At 24.4% G+C, this 17,632-nt stretch overlaps 6 protein-coding genes across 6 annotated transcripts; 2 read left to right on the top strand and 4 right to left on the bottom strand. All coding sequences in view use genetic code 12, as the record gives it.

Moving 5' to 3' along the window:
• Positions 1 to 853: 853 nt before the first annotated feature.
• KGF54_005505 (uncharacterized protein) lies at positions 854 to 1,222 on the bottom strand (the record flags this gene model as incomplete). The annotated part of the gene is made up of 1 exon (XM_051766309.1): positions 854 to 1,222. One exon carries the CDS (start codon positions 1,220 to 1,222, stop codon positions 854 to 856), a length of 369 nt encoding a protein of 122 aa, XP_051617539.1.
• A 1,634-nt stretch (positions 1,223 to 2,856) lies between these two features.
• KGF54_005504 (uncharacterized protein) lies at positions 2,857 to 5,040 on the bottom strand (the record flags this gene model as incomplete). The annotated part of the gene is made up of 3 exons (XM_051766308.1): positions 2,857 to 3,878; positions 3,946 to 4,016; positions 4,073 to 5,040. The coding sequence occupies 3 exons, from the start codon at positions 5,038 to 5,040 to the stop codon at positions 2,857 to 2,859; spliced, it is 2,061 nt and encodes a 686-aa protein (XP_051617538.1).
• Positions 5,041 to 5,346: 306 nt separating this feature from the next.
• Positions 5,347 to 7,704, bottom strand: KGF54_005503 (RNA-processing protein; the record flags this gene model as incomplete). The annotated part of the gene is made up of 1 exon (XM_051766307.1): positions 5,347 to 7,704. One exon carries the CDS (start codon positions 7,702 to 7,704, stop codon positions 5,347 to 5,349), a length of 2,358 nt encoding a protein of 785 aa, XP_051617537.1.
• A 1,010-nt stretch (positions 7,705 to 8,714) lies between these two features.
• KGF54_005502 (KEX1) lies at positions 8,715 to 10,217 on the top strand (the record flags this gene model as incomplete). The annotated part of the gene is made up of 1 exon (XM_051766306.1): positions 8,715 to 10,217. One exon carries the CDS (start codon positions 8,715 to 8,717, stop codon positions 10,215 to 10,217), a length of 1,503 nt encoding a protein of 500 aa, XP_051617536.1.
• Positions 10,218 to 12,042: 1,825 nt separating this feature from the next.
• KGF54_005501 (uncharacterized protein) lies at positions 12,043 to 13,470 on the top strand (the record flags this gene model as incomplete). Its single annotated transcript, XM_051766305.1, has 1 exon — positions 12,043 to 13,470. One exon carries the CDS (start codon positions 12,043 to 12,045, stop codon positions 13,468 to 13,470), a length of 1,428 nt encoding a protein of 475 aa, XP_051617535.1.
• A 1,287-nt stretch (positions 13,471 to 14,757) lies between these two features.
• GAC1 (protein phosphatase regulator) lies at positions 14,758 to 16,905 on the bottom strand (the record flags this gene model as incomplete). Its single annotated transcript, XM_051766304.1, has 1 exon — positions 14,758 to 16,905. One exon carries the CDS (start codon positions 16,903 to 16,905, stop codon positions 14,758 to 14,760), a length of 2,148 nt encoding a protein of 715 aa, XP_051617534.1.
• Between the last annotated feature and the right edge of the window lie 727 nt (positions 16,906 to 17,632).

The raw sequence follows: 17,632 nt of genomic DNA, 5'->3' as shown, positions 1-17,632 counted from the left end.
AGTTTTTTAATCAAGAGGATTCTTAGAAATTTGTCAAAAATTTAGTGTTATGGTATTTTTTGCTATATAGTTTTATATTTCAAATATATTTTTCAATAAATCTGGTTCTATTGTAATTTTCAAAATTAATCTACTCTAACATCCTTATTGCATTCTCAAAATATACAAGTATTCGAAACCATTTGCATTAGTTGAAATTGATTAACACGCTTTCACCACCTAACAGCTTATGAGTACATAAAAACACGCACCAAATTATTTCTGAGCGTCAGCTTGCCTGTTTATGCAATAAGTAAAGCTGCATTAAGTCTGAAACGTAAGAATTTATGGTAGTTAAGGGGTAAACATTTGAAGCTAAAACTTTTAATTTAAAATATGCATTATAACTCTAAATCTATCTCTAAATTTATACAACTACTAATACAATTTGACTTTATTAGTTTTTAGGCCTCTTTCAAATTCCAATAAATTTGACCTTAAAGGTTGATTAAAAGTTTTGAAATTATCAATTAGTTCCTTATACCTAGCTGAACTTTCATCATCATCATCAAGATCTTCATCAAAATATATCATTTCTTTCTCATGCAGATTGGTTTATTTGAAAGTTTTAAAAAACTCATTTAAAATTTCCTTGTTTTTCAATAATTCTAATATTTTCTCACTTGAAATTTGGTCCGTATCTTAAATGATTTTAATTTATCCCATTCAAATTCAGTTGTTGAATCCTTTTTCAATTTTTTATAATTTTCAGAATTTGAATTGAAAATATCTTTATGAATCCATAATTGTAAAATTTTAACAAAGTACCAATCTGAATATTCATGACTTGTTAAACCTTTGGAATATTCGAATTTTAATCTTTGTTTGATTTCATTAGGTATAAATACGGGTGTACTTTGTAAATAAGTATATTTAACGGTGATAATTGATCTAATGTATGGAAATGTTTTCTTCTATCATTATAAATTTCATCTTCTGCACCGAATTTTTGAATCCCAATTTCTGGATGTTCATCATATTCTTTTGATGGTAAACTTGAACTTTTACTTATACCAGTAATATCAATATATATCCCACTATCAATATCAATAAATCTTGCATCTATATAATTATCACCACCACTAAAATCTCTATTGTAAATGTATGTGTTTGTTTCAGTTAAACATTTACCAAACCCTTCTGTTGGATTTTTCAACCACGAGTGTTTGATTATAAAACTCATTCAATTTATATAAGTCAGATACGGAAATTATTAATTAATTTTCTTGGTTTAAAATCTTGAACAAATCACAAATTTAAATATTGTAATTACATTGAAACAAAATTTTAATTCGATATATTAGTCCATGATTAATAAGTCTGAAATTCTATTCGTCTTTGTTAATGTGTTCATTCTTCAAAAATTATAAACTTTTTAACAAATTTTTAATGAAACCTAAATGACGATGACGATGACGATGACGATTTATATAAACATGTTTGGTAATAAACTGATTAAACTATTCTATTGATGAAGTGATCTTGAATATGAATTGATCCTCTTATACTGACTTGGCTCATAGTTTTGACAAATAACTAAGTAAACTCAACTAAAAAGCATCTACTAATCTTTTTAATTCGTTACTAACTACTAATTACCTATATGATGCCAAGTTAAATAGTGATTGAAATTTTAGTGTGTTACAATTATCTAGAGGTATTGCTAATGATCTAAAAAATTATTGACATTTACGTAATAAAAAAATACAAAAAACAATAGGTGGTACGTGATTTTCTTCAATCAACCAGTGAAAGATTTTGATCAAATACACCGTAATTCAATATCTTGTAATTTCAGTTCGATCTCTAAGTGTGTTGCGTCAACTTAAAATATTATCAAAAATTTAATATACGCGTACCTCAATGTTTCAAGTTGTAAAAGTGGTGTAGTCCACATTTAAGGGGCTTGAGTTCACGATTAATGATAAGAAAGAATTTACAATTCAAATAAAGTGGTCATTCCCTACCCATCAAAATAGATCAATACTTAAAGGTATGAGTATTCTGATAAGTAGAGAGTTTACTTTTGAGACATTTAAAAACTTCTAGGACTCAATTACATATCAATTGAAATTAAAGTGAACACTAAAAGTCTTTAAATGACAAAAGTTTGAATAAACTAGCTGTGTGAATAAAAATAGGATACTTAAAGTAAATTGAATTATCAGAAATCCAACCAAGAATTCAATTCAATTTCCATCCAGTCACTAATGCAACTAATTTCAGCATTAAAAAAGATTTCAAAATTCATATACTTTGAGCTGCAAAATTATTATAGAATAATGGCTCCAGTTTCCTTCAAAATAAGTATAATAATTTTTTCAATACCAAATTTATACTAAATCAAATCAAATGTTATGGGAAAATTTGAATTAAATCAAATGTTATGGGAAAATTTGAATTAAATTTTTTTTTTTTCTTAAAATCAACATTTTATTCTAAATTCACCTGTCCAGTTTTTTTATCAAGAGGATTCTAAAGAATTTTGTATATAAATTTAGTTCTATTGTAAATTTGCTATTATTATTCTAAGATATATATTTTCAACTTATCTAATTTTATTGTAGTTTTCAACATTAATCTATTCTAACTTCCTATATATATATTATAAAAATATGTTTAGAATTGTTTTTGGGGTTATGATCATTATCGTTTTTATAAAGAGTTTGAATAATATAATAAAAACTGGGTTGTTTCAAGTGATGTACTAAAACAAATTTATTAATTAATAGTTGTTAATTATTTCAAATGCTTTTGATTTTATTAGTACACATTTCCTATAAAAAGTTCAGCTATACTAATTATATCTTAAATGTTCTAACGACTTAAAGGCATATCACTATTAATATCATTATTTAAAACATCATTAATATTTAATAATTTTTCATGAAATTTAAATCTTTCTTTACACCATTCTTGCCAAATTTCACTAATTAAAAATTGAGTTTCTTGAAACATTATAAATTCTTTAAAACAACTTTGTTTAATTAACCAATCTTTATTTAATTGTTGAAAAATCTCTTGTTTATCATTTATTATTATAGTTCTTAATTTTGTAATTTCTGATCCTTTTATATCTGAATTTTCTTCCATTAATTTTTTAAAACGAATTTCATTTTCTTTTATTCTTTTATTTAATGTATCAATTTGATTTATTGATAATTTTTTACTACGTTCAAATAATTCTTGTAATGAATATAAATAATCCATAAAATTTTTAAATTTTTCTAATGTTTTAGTATTTATTAAATAGTTGTCGTCAATTATTAATTGTGATGATTTATTGTAAAATTCTCCAATTTTGGATAAATTTGAATTGATTACCTCGATATCGTGGTTCTGTAAATAATGAGAAGTATTGCTAGTTTGCGGTACTTGATTCTGTTGTTGTTGATCATCATTTGAATTAGTTGGTGGTGGTGGATAAATTGCATAATCTAATTTTCTAAGTTGATTTAAAATTTCAACAAATTTTTGATTATCATAACTTTGTTGTTGTTGTCTTCTTTCATGTCTTTCAATTATGATAACTATTTTAGTCCATTTTTCAATGATATATTTAATATTTTGTTCAGCTATTGACCAATTCTTAAGGAAATTCTCACTAATACTTGGCCATATAATATTAATGAATTGAGTTTGAATTTTTTCACCTTTAAATTCCAAAGAATAATCTATCTTGGCTTGTTTTTTCCAAGTTGTTAAATCAGTTGGGACCGTTAAAAACGTTTGTACTATTGGTTCTTCTTTAAAAATTGGATGTTTAATTAATTGATTTAAGAATCTATGTAATCCACGTCTACGTCTTTGTAAAAATTGAGAATCTGGTGAAGCTCCTACTATAGTTAATTAGTATATAAGTAAGTAAAAAAAATTAATCTTCGTGAAAACTTGTTCATTACATACCAGTAAACTTTTTTGGTGGTAAACCTGGAATAACTCTAAATGGATACTTTTCAAGTAAATATTCCAATAACCTAAGTTTGTTAGTATTTTTTTAATCTTAATTTTGTAATCTTTTAATAAAACATACCATGCAAAATCGGAATATCTCCTTATAACTTTCTTTTGACCAGCAGATGAAACATTTCCTAAATTCAAATTATGTACAATAATATAATTAATATGTTTAAACAATAACCCTTCTTTTTCAGGTACTTCTTTTATCTTAACCAAATCTTGATCTGACCATAATGGTTTAAATTCATCTCTTATATCTTCAATATATTTCTCAACATATTCTTTATTTTCAGGACTTGTCTTTTTTGTATTATCATTATCATCATTATCTGCGTCATTATCATTATTTAGAACAATTGAAGTTTTTGAATGATCAGTTAATATAGGATCAATAGTTTTAGATTGATTATTCCAATCATCTACTGAATCATCATCATCATCTTGATTTCTTGAAGAATTAGCCATTAATGGATCATTAATTCTTGAATCTTTTGTTTCTTGTTTTTCAATATATTTAATAAACTTCAAGGGTAATTCTGGTAAATTATTTAATTTAAATTGCAAAGTTACAAAATCTCCTGAACCTGGTACATCAATTTCTAATGCAATTAATCCTAATATTTGATAAAATTTTGAAGTATTTGTAATTGGCAAAAGATCATTATCATATATTATATCTAATAATTTCAGTTTTTGATAATTTGTTAAATATTCTAATTCAACTAATTTATTTAATATATGGAATTCAAAATCATTTATATTTGAAATTTTGTTAGTTAATTCTGAATGTAAAAATTCATAACTTTGTGGAATATTTGTAATTGAATTATCATTAATTGATGTTGATTGATTTTGACGAATTGGTGAAGTAGTTAATGATGGACTTGAATTTCTATCCTGATTATTCAATAATTGTGATGAAGTTAAATATGTGGATTGATATGGTTGTTGTTGTTGAGTAGAGTTATCATTCCAATTAGTTGTTGAAGATGACCAAGGATCTTCATCTTCTTGAGCTGTATTGAATATACTTGAATTCATAATTTCAAATGGTTGATTATAATTCAATTGATTTAAAAATATGAATACATTAATTCTTGCTGCATTAAATAGATAAATAAATTCGGTTGTCACTGTTTGTTTGTTTTTTTTTGCTGAGGAAGATCAATTAATTACGGATAAGATAAATAAATTTAAGACTAAGAGAGAATTATTAAACAATCCTCACGTAGAATACTAAGATCAAATCACTATTAAAGAGAATCATATTGAACATTACTTTTCATTATTATGTATATTATTTATTAATTTCCATATCATGTATACAATTTCATTGGCTTAATCATTTTATACTCTTGCTAATTTCTTTTTAGCTTCTTCTTTAACATCATCTTGATCACTTTCACTTAATTCTTTTAAAATATTAATACAAATTTCTTTAACTGGTGGTCTATACATAATTAAAAATTGAAAAGCTAAAAATCCCATTGAAGATCTTTCAGGATCAAAACATAAAGTTTTTATTTTTAATAACATTTCTTCATTCAATATTGGTAAATCACTTAATAATCTTAAGAAAATTTTTTTATCACTTGATTCTAAAAAATTTATCATTGAATCTAATACTTTATTTGCCCATTTATAATAAACTGGAGTTTTAACATTTTGAAATAATATTTTTGAATCTTTTGTTTTGGAAGAATTTGAATTTGATAATATTCTATCTTGTTGAAATGCTTGTTCACTAAACCATTCTTCATTAAGCCATTCTATAACTATATCAACTCTTGAATGAATATTTTCTATAAAATAATTAAAAATTGAATCTCTTATCATATTTGACAAATCTTCATTTGATTGATCATCTGGTGATTTATCTTCTAATTCATCTTCTTCTGCATTAGTTCTCATTCCTCTTGTTGCTAATCTTGTTAATAATAATACCCAACTATCTTTTTTAAAAGATTTTATTGCAATATCTGTTAATTCTTTATGAAATTGATCCTTTTGTACTGGTTGAGGTTGATTAGATCCATTATATCTTTCTGTTATTGCTTGTTTTAATTGTATTGGATTTGTATTTGCTGGTAAATCTAATTTTGCTAATTTAAAAAAATTATCTATTATTATTTTTAAATGTTCTTTCTTTTCATCATATGATAAATCTTTTGCCGGTGGTAATGTAAAAAATGGTTCTTCTGCTTCTTCTTCATTATCATCTTCATCTTCATCTTCATCTTCATCTTCATCTTCCTTTTTCAATTTGAATTCTGAGGCTACTCCTTTTGTAACACCAACTTCTTCTTTAACTGTAACAATATTTCCAGCATTATCAAGTATGGGAGTACCGGTTTCAGATTTAGTTTCAGTATTGAATGAACCAAAAGGAGTTTGAGGTTTTGAAATTGCATTTTTATATCTTTCTCCAACAATCTCCAAAGCTTTTGATAATTTTGATACTGATACTTTTTTCAATGCGCTAATCACCATATTTGAATAATATTGTGGGGGAATTAAACTAAAATCAAATTCATTCAAACCATTCTCTGGCTCCAATAAAGTATATAAATTTTTATAATCTAATTTTTTCATCTTTTTAGAAGAATTATAAAAACCTTCAAATTTTCTTTTAGTAGGTTTTGGAAAATCAATATTGAAAATATTTTTCTTTCTAACTTCATTACCTCTATCAATTAATAAATTAATTCTAGCATCAACTGAATTTTTAAAATTTATAGGTATTAAATTACATCTTTTAGCATGAATTAAAAAATTTCTTATTGCTCTTTCAACATATTTTTTTGATAACTTATATTTTTCTAATGTTTGATAATTTGATTGTAATTTTGAATCAGTATCATAATTTTCAATTGCTTTGAATAATTGACCTATAAATTGAGGTTTCTTTTTCAATATAATAGCACAATAATTTAAAGTTGCAGATATTAATTGAGGTATCATTATATCTAATTTGAATACTTTTAAAATTAAATTTTCAAATAATGCTGATGCTTCATATTCCATATTTTGATAAGATATTAAAGAATGATTTGGTGGTACATTTGATAATGAAAAACCAGGATCTTCAATTGGTTCACCAATAATTTGATTTTTACTTTGATAATCAATAACAGTCATTACAAATTTTAATAATTCTAATTTTGTTGCAATATTCCTAACTAAATCATGTTCTACATTATCTGAACTTTCTAATGGATAATTTGTATTAAATTTATTAACTAATGAATTTTTTAATTCAGTTAATTTTTGCCATAATTGAACTGCTCCATCATTTTCTGAAATATATTTAAAAACTAATTTATAAACAATTAAAGAAATATCAATTAATTTTTTAAAACTTTGAACATCATGACCTTGTTGTTGATCTAAATTATTTGATTGTTGTTGTTGTTGTTGAATATTTATAGGTATATTCATTAGAAAATTTAAAGTTTCAAGAGAATCAATTGAAAGATCTACTTTATCATTTATAGATAAATCACCACCAAATTCTGATGTAATTAAGGTCCCATATATAAAATCTATTCCCCATTTTTTTATTAGGTTGGATGGATTGTTATTTATAATTGGTAAAATTTGTTTGTATATCTTGGGAAAAATATCTGGTTTAGATATTGTTAAATTTTTAGCTTCCTCTAATTGACTTATTATTACTTGAGGTGTTGGAGGAGTTGCTATCGACATCTTTCAATGATTATTAATTATATTAAATTGTGTTTATAATCAAAGATAATTATAGACGTAAAAAGTTCTTGGATATAATCGTAACACGCAAGGGTTAGGCAAGGAGTATTAATAAATTTTATTGGTTTATCAAGTCGATAATATAATGCTTTACTATATTCAAGCACTAAAGAAATCTGGTCGTATCAAAATATAACAAAATCAAAAACATCAAACTTTTTTTTGTTTGTAAAATTTAAGTGATGCAAAGCTACCACACAGTGTCATAAAATAAGCTTGAATGAAATTAAAAAGACATGAATTTAATTTGTATACAATTCTCTATATTTTCACTAAATGACCATCTTCATATGAGAGCTGGAGAAAAAATACGTAACGCATTTAATGAAATACGACACTTAATTTAAAGTATTTAGTTGAAGAAAGAACTATGAAATATCAATTCAATCAAGAATTATTACTTGAGCTTGGAGAATCATCAAATATACTATAACTAAGTCAATTAAAATTACAATGCACACAAATGAACAGATGGGAAAAGACCAAGTGAGTCACGGCTTCGAATTATATTTTATAGGATATAGTCATATAAATATCAACAGATGTCAAATACCAAGGTGTATATGTAAATGGTATAGCACTAGAATTCAATAATTTGAAAATTTAATAAGTAATTAGATTGCGCTTTTAATAATAGTACAAAACCATTTTGATCTTTTTCAAATTTGTTTTATTAGTTAAAAAAATTTCGAAACAATGTTAAAATGATATTTAAAATATGTTTAAGTTATGATACATTAGCTTAACTTGAAAAATGGAGCCGTTCTATACTATGAATATTTTTCATTATTTATCTTTAAATCTAAATTTAGAATCAATCTGGATTATGGTCTTATAAATTGCTGTCTCAATTCCACTTTCGTTTAATCAAATAATTGAAACTTTCGTTAAAAAGTAATTGCAACGTTCGTCAACAAGTTCATATTTGAAAAAAATAAAAGGTCACGACCATGTTGTTCAATTCAATCTTGACAATTATTTTGCATATTACAATAGCATTTGCAGTTCCACATAAAAGAAGTAAAAAAAATAATGATCCAGCAAAGAAATATTTAGTCAAATCATTACCAGGTATGAGTTCATTACCAAAAGATTATGCAAAACCAATAATGTATGCTGGTGAATTAGAATTATATTCACAAAATAAATCAGATTATTTTTTTTGGAAATTTATTGATTCTACTAAAACTGAAAAATCAAAAAATATAACTACATTTTGGTTAAATGGTGGACCAGGTTGTTCATCAATGGATGGTGTATTATTAGAAAATGGACCTTATCGAGTTAATAAATTAAGGAAATTAGAAGTAAATAATGGATCATGGCATAAAATTTCAGATATGGTATATGTTGATCAACCAGTGGGGACAGGATTTAGTTTTACTTCAAAAAACCATTATGTTCATGAATTAGATCAAATTGGTCAATATTTTTTAAAATTTTTAGAAAAATATTTTGAAATTTTTCCGCAAGATTTAAAAAATGATTTATATTTATCAGGAGAATCTTATGCTGGTCAATATATTCCATATATTGCTTCTTATATTTTAAATAGAAATGAAAACCTACCAAATGGTGAAAAACCATATAATTTAAAAAGTATTATGATTGGGAATGGTTGGGTATCTCCTGATGAACAAAGTTTAAGTTATTTACCATTTTTTGAAAGTAAAAAATTAATTAATATAAAAGATCAATCAAGTAATAAAACTCAGTTAGTAACTGAAGATTATGAAAATTGTAAAAAATTAATCAGTCAAGAATCAAATGAAAATGATAATGAATTTGATAGTGATAATGATATAACTACAATAGGTGATGAAAGTAATGATGTTTGTAATTATTTATTAAATGATTTATTATATTTAACTGCTAATTCATCAGCACCTAAATCAGAACAATGTATAAACGTTTATGATTATACATTAAGAGATTCTTATCCAGCTTGTGGAAGTAATTTCCCACCAGAATTAAAATATACTACTCCTTATTTAAGACAAAAATCAGTATTACTAAAATTACATATACATAATGCTCAAAAATGGCAAGAATGTAGTGATACTGTATATAGTGAATTAACTGCTGAAAATTCATTACCTTCAGTATACTTATTACCAGAATTGATTAAAAAAATCCCCATAGTGTTATTTAATGGAGCAAATGATATTATATGTAATACTCAAGGAGTTTTAAATTATTTACAAAAAATGGAATGGGAAGGTCGCACAGGGTTTTCAAATGTTAATAATACTTCACCATGGTTAGTTGGTTCAAAAAAAGCAGGTTGGGTAATTCAAGAAAGAAATCTTACTTTTGTGAATGTTTATAATGCAAGTCATATGGTACCTTATTCACAACCTTTAATTTCAAGATCATTATTTGATTTTGTATTGAATACTTATTCTAAAAAGAAAATAGATGGGAAAATAAGTTATGTTTCTACTCCTTTATAATTGATATAGAGATAAAACGTTTAAATTATTATTGTATTTTTAATTAATTTTTTATTACTGAATGATGTCAATAAATTGAATTGGATGTATATTTTAAAGACTCTTCAAATGTAAATAATATCGACATGTTTAACGATAATATATGATCTTATAAAGTCGTGACGTAAAATTAAGGTTCACGACACACATTATCAAAATCAAAATTATTTGAGGTTAGTAAATCAAAGTTTAGTATTAATAGCTTAATATAATTATATAACCTATGAATAAAACAAACAAAAACTCTAACTTGATTTCAAAAGAGATGTCATTTAATAGTCAGAAATTCCATTAGACCTACCAGATCAGTTCAGCAATCAGAAATCAATTATAAGGGTTTATATTATATACTACAAAAATCAATTACCACATCAATGAATATAAGAACAAACATCGAATCCTAATTGTTCAAATTCAATTTGAATTTTTTAAACCTGTTGATAAAATCCTATAATAGAAATTATTTCATTAAAAGAGAAGATGATTCAACAGAACTAACTTGAAAATGTTAGATCTCAGGGAGGAATGCAAGATGCTATTACAAATCCAAAATTTGATTATGGATCCTCTGTAGGTGTTTTGTGGACTTTTGGAAATGTTGGTTGGTGAGTTTAATCGGTTTCTTTTCGTTAAAATTAATACTCGAGTGGATGTAAACAATTAATGAATGAAATTTAAAAATTTAATCGATCAATGTTTAGGGTAAAAATCAAACAATCTTGTTGACTTTATCGCCAGATCTATAATTTCATTTGTTTTTTTACAGTTCACAACAATCTCATCCACCAAATTCACATCAACCATAAATTCATATGGGCAATTTAGTTTCCCAATAACAATCCACCAGTTAATAGTGCATCAAAGTTGGCAGATTTTTTACAATTAGTAAGACAACAGAATGATCAGCTGATAGAAATAACGGATCGTAATCTAATGCAACAACTCCAGGCGGTGCATGAAAAAAAAAATTATAGGTATGGATGGCCTATGTGATTTATTGAACTTAAAAAAATTGCTTATGTAACTAGAGCATTCAAGGAAAATATGATCGTGATAATTCACGTACTAGTAATGGTAATTAAATATTTTCGACTTATAAAGTGTTAGTAGTGGATTTGAATTACCCTTTCATTAGTGTTTTAGGACTAGCATAAGATCAATTTGAAAAACACATGTTACAAGTACTTAATTGATTCATCAATGATAGAAAAAGTTTTTGCAAAATTCTTAATAATCTCACCATTTTTCAACCTTTAATTCAATTTATTCAGTAAATGTGAACAACTTATTACATATTTGTAATTTTAATAAAGGTTTCTTTTACTAGTTTTTTCAATTTGATTTGTTTATGATATTCTTAAGGTTGAGGTTAGAATGCTTTGCTTGCTAATTTACATATTTATTAATTCGTGTATTTATTTATTTACTTTACTGCTCATTAAAACATAAGCTCAATTCAGTCCTTATATAAGTCGATTTACAGTTAGATCAAATCAATTACTAATTAAACTTTTGTTAACAATCTGGAAATCACATACAAATATTTTTGTGCTTCACACTACTATTATTTATATTTTATTTATTTATTTATATTGGTTGCAAAACATATCAAAATTCCCACTTTTCTATTACTATTTCATTTCAACTACAATTTAAATTCCAATCCAAACGAATTTAAATTACCAAAATCTTAATCAATTAATTATTTCAATTAATTACAAATTTATACTCAATACATTTAGTTCATTTAATCAACCTTTAAATTAATCAACTTCAATTTTTTGAAATGTCCTCAAATATTCAAGTTCAAGAAAATATTGAAAAAGATACTTCAATTGATTACCCATCACCAACTTCACCATCAGTTTCAAAAACCCAATCAAAAGAATCATCAATTGAAAAAGTACCTCAACAACATAATTTTACAAAAGTTGGAATTTTTAAACCTGCTTATTTTAGTAGAGCCATTTTTAAACAATTAGAAAATTTACAAATTTCTAAAACTCAATTTTTTGAAGATTTAAAAAACCAATTAGAATTAGAAAACCAATGTCAATTAGAAAATCCTTGTAAAGATAATAATGATTTATTTTACAATTCACAATTTGAATATTTTACCGATTTTATCCATGTTTTTCATAGGAAAGCAACCACCAATAAAGAAGATTTCAAAACTCGGTATTTTACTGAATTTATTCATAATTTTAATCAAGTTACTGATGTGACTAAAGAAGACTTCCAACTTCAATACTTCACTGAATTTATTCATAATTTTAATCAAGTTACTGATGTAACTAAAGAAGACTTCCAACTTCAATACTTCACTGAATTTATTCATAATTTTAATCAAGTTACTGATGTAATTAAAGAAGACTTCCAAATTCAACACTTCACTGAATTTATTCATAATTTTGATCAAGTTACTGATGTAACTAAAGAAGACTTCCAACTTCAATACTTCACTGAATTTATTCATAATTTTAATCAAGTTACTGATGTAACTAAAGAAGACTTCCAAATTCAATATTTCAATGATTTTGTTCATTTTTTAGATCAAATTGCTGATTCAGCTACAGCTACTTCATCATCAGCATCAGCATCAGCATCATCATCATCAAATTTAAACAATGCTCCTCACAAAACAGATAAAGTTATTCAATTCATTCATAATCCAATAAAACCTAATCAAAAAAAATTAGGTAAATTAGAAAAAATAAAAAACTTTATAAAGTATGGTACAACTAAAGGAAAAGAAACTCAAGATATTCCAAATCATGTAGAAGAATACGTTTTAAATAAAATAAAAATTGCAAAAAATACAAAAAATAAAATTGATATTTCATCAATTGCAGAAACATTAAAACAAGAACAATTAACTCAAGAAGAGTTAGATTACTGCTTATACAAAATATATTCAAGTAGTTGTAAAAAATCAATACAAACAACTTTTAAAAAGTTATTTAAAAGAAATAAAAACAAAAAGGAACCTCCAATTAAAGGATGTTTAAAAATCTCATATAATCCAAATTACAGTTCAGAAAAGAAAATCTCTGAAGAAGCAGATTCACAAACAATAGAAAAATTTATGTCTGAATTAATTTATCGAGAAAATAGAGGATTAGATCCAATTTACAAAAGAAATATTAAAAATACTCAATTACAACAAGTTCAAAATTATTATGGTGACAATGTTGAAGTATATTTAGAACAATAAAAGACCAAATAATCAAAAATACAAGAATTTTCAGAAATAAAATTAAAAAAAATTTTATCACAATAAGTGTTGGTATATATATTTTTCAAGTCTGGCCAACTTTGGGGAATAGATGTTATTATTTACTTATGGTATTCTGAAAAGTTTTCATTGTATAATTTTTTATATTGAATTTGCTTTTTATATTTACAAAAATAAATAAATTTTCTAATTATTTTTATTGTAGTTTCTCTAATAATCTTTTTGAGAATCTTACAATAACAAATGGATCAAACAAGGGTTATTGTGTAAAAATCCAATCTAGCATTTTCTATTTTCATACCATTGCAAATTTTGGTTTTATTCTGCAAGTCTGAAACATACACAAAAATTAAAAATCCTAGTTTTCGAATACGAACAAAGAAAAAATTGAAGAGATTTACAAATTCCAAATCCATTCATTCATCATGTAACTAACTTTTATTCAATTCAAGTTTTTTATATTACCACAACAACAAACATTAGTAGAACAATTTCTATTTAAATTCCCACCAGCATTAAAATCATTTGAAACATTCTTCTCTTTATGTACAATTAAATTCATTAATGCCTTAGGATTAGCACAATCTTCAGATATCCGAAAAGTACCAAGAAACTACTCTGAACTATTTATCTTATTTTACAGTTACAAATAATAATTAACAAAAATTTGCTTCTTAATTGTTAGTATATATTCATTTTATTTCACAACTACAAATTTTAAGTACATTAAAATTATCAAACACGGCCAACTATTTCAAGTTTAAAAAACCAACAGATTTAAGAAGTCACTCAGTTTGAATGTGATGCTAGTGCTTTTTTCATATATGCTACAAATTTTTAATAAATGCTATTTATTTTTACTTTTGCTAATGACTATTATTTTACTTCTTAATTTATACGAACCACCAAAAATATACACCGAAATTTTATTTCAATTTCTCGGGAATTTTCAATTCTGAGTACATTTTGTTTAAACACTTATACTCTTAAAAGCCTAATGTAGTGCACTCACTTTACAATTTCAAAATTTGAGTTAATTCAAATACTTTAAATCAATAAGCACTTGGTACTAAGAGAAGAAATATTTTTCAATAATCTACAATCTCAAATACAATATAATGTAATGTAGTGAATGTAAAGAATGTATATTCAAAAACCTATATACGAAAAATCTATCAAACAAAAAACAAATTATGATAACCAAAAGAATGAAAAAACAAATGAAAAAAAAAATGCAAGCAGAATTGAAAAAACTGAACAAAGAATTCAAATATGAATTGAATCACTAAAATAATGTAATGTAGAAGCAGTAGTATTATTTAAAGAATCATTAGTTGATGTAATTGGTGAACAATGACCACTTGTTATGGGAGTTGTTGATTTTGATGATGATGATGATGATGAGCTTGTACCAGTTACAAATTTATTTGTAGTTGAATTATTATTATTTGCAAAACAATATTGATTCAAAATATCTGTGTATGATAAATTACTAAATGATGAATTTATAGATAAACTATTTAATAAATTTGTAGTTTCTGTGGTGGTTGTAGTAGTTGTTGAGTCTTTTGATTTTTGACGATTTGAATAACGTTGCTTATTATTTATTGAAGTTACATCATTTGAAGAAAATGATTTTCTCATTATAGTTGGTCTTGTTAACCCACTAGATAATTTATTTGATGATTCACCAAAATTGTTACCCATTGATATACTATTTAAAGATTTCAATGCAATACTATTATTATTACCATTTAAATTTAAATCTTGTAATTTTTGATCTTGTTGATGTTTTATTAATTTTGAACAAATTTCTTTAAATGGAGCTGGTGATGAATTTTGTGATCTTGATATAAATTTTTGATTATTAAATTTATTTTTTTGTCTTGGTTGTTGTTGTTGTTTTATTTCAATTAAATTAAAATTATAATTCATACCTTGATTATTTGCCCAATATTCTTGTCCATTAACTTCATATTTTATACATAATGAAATTGTAATGTTATTGTTTGTAGAATTTTCATCATTAGTATAACAATTTAATAAATCATTTAAATTAATCATAAATTTAAATTCATCAATTTTTGAAGTAACACTTCTAATATATGAAATTCTACTTGATCCATCAAAATTAATTATAGATTTCCAATTATTAAAAGATAATTTTAATATGAATTTTTTTTCGAAACCTAAATTTGAAACTTGGAAAATACCATTTAAAAATTGTTTTGATTGAATCGAATTAATATTTGATTTCATAATATATGCTGAAGTTAACCAAATTTTATTATTACTTTTTGTAGAAGGTAATTTTGGAATATTATGATCAATTAATCTATATTCTTTTAATTTTGTGTCATCTTCATCTTCAGTTGTATCATCTTCTCTTTCTAAATCAGTTTCTTCTTCTTCTTCTTCTTCATCATCATCTGATTTATTCCAATTCCATTCAAAATCAAAATAATCACTTCTTGGTCTATTAAAATATTTTGAACCTTCTAATAATGAATCATCTTGATCATTATCAAGGTTATGACGATTATGTGATGGGTAATTTTGATCATCAAAATCTGGGAAATCTTCAACACTATATAATTTCTTTCTTCTTGTTGATAATTCATTTGGTGGTGAATCACAAGGACTATTTAAACTTGATACTGATGCTGGAGATTCACAACCATCAAACATTTTAACATTTATCAATCTTGATGCAAAACGAACAGATTTTCTTGGACTTGATATTGAATTATGATTAGTCTTATTTTGAATAATATTTGGAGAAGATATAGATCTTTGTAATAATGAATGTGGAGATAATTTTAACGAAGATTTAATTAATTCACCTGATTTTTTATGTAATAATTTTGGTTTTGATTGTTGTTGTTGTTGTGATTGTACTTGTTGTGCAATTTCATTTAATGATAATAATGAAGAGTTTGATGATGAAGTAGTTGAATTATTTGATGATGATAATTGTTGTGATTGTTGTTGTGATTGTGGTTGTGATTGTGGTTGTGGTTGTTGTGGTTGTGATTGTAAATTTTTTGGTGGTACATAATAATTTGGTAAATTAAATTTCTTCTTGAGTGGTTCTTTGATAGTTGAAATTGATTTTGGAGATGGTGCAGTGATTTGTATAGGTATTGAAGTTTTATTTATTATTGGTGATGAAGGAGGTTCTTCAGAATTTGATTTTCCAAATTTTATAGTTGATGTAGTTGATTTTAAAGTATCTATTGAATCAGTTGATGAATTTCTTAAATTATTATCTGAAGATGATGAAGAATTTTGTTGATAAAATAGTATTGGAGATGATGATGTAGTTGATGGAGGACTGACTGTATAATTAATTGATGAAGTTGGTGATAGTGAATCTTTTGTTGTTGTTGTTGTGGTGGTTACTATAGTAGTCATTTTTACTCTAGTTGTGTATACGTTGTTATTGTTTTAAATGACTTTTCTAATTTTTTGGTTGTCAAATTAATGGCAAATTATTGTTGTGGTTATTTATGTTTTAAAAATTGTACTTAAAAAATGATATGATTTTTGAGTGATTTTTAAACTTTAAATCAAATGGTTAATAGTAATTTTTTTTTAATTATAGATTTTAAATTGATCTACAATCTCTCCTTTGTTATTCTATTGATAAATGAATAAGTATTTAATAATCCAACTAATGAAAAAATCTAAGTGATCTGATTTGTTTTGATAAATTTTATTTAATTAATGAATAAATTTTTAATTATAGGAGTAGTATTAATTAAAAATTGTATGATTAAAAAAATTTAATATTGTTAATAAAATTTTGTGTGGAAGATAAGGACCAAAAATTAATTTAAAAAAAAAAAAAACACAATTAATATATTAATAAATGTTTAAAATGATGTAATATTAAGTATAATATGATATTGAATGAATAAATGAATAGAACAAATGAACTAATAATGAACTAATGAACCAACCAGTGGTATATGATAATGATAAGTTTCTATAAAACTTTTCCAACTCTTCTTTTTCTAAATTTGAAATGAAAAAAATATTTCAAAGCAAAGAAAAAAAAAAAAGGGTTGGAATTTAATTTTATATTTATTTAAAAAGTTAAAAAGAGAGAGAGAGAGAAAGAACTTTTTTTTTTTTTATT

This window comes from Candida jiufengensis (assembly GCF_024610255.1).
Source record: "Candida jiufengensis strain CBS 10846 chromosome Unknown scaffold11, whole genome shotgun sequence".
NCBI classification, from domain to species: Eukaryota; Fungi; Ascomycota; class Pichiomycetes; order Serinales; family Debaryomycetaceae; genus Lodderomyces; species Lodderomyces jiufengensis.
Note: the sequence above shows the minus strand (reverse complement) of the source record. Positions and strands in the feature narration are given on the sequence as shown.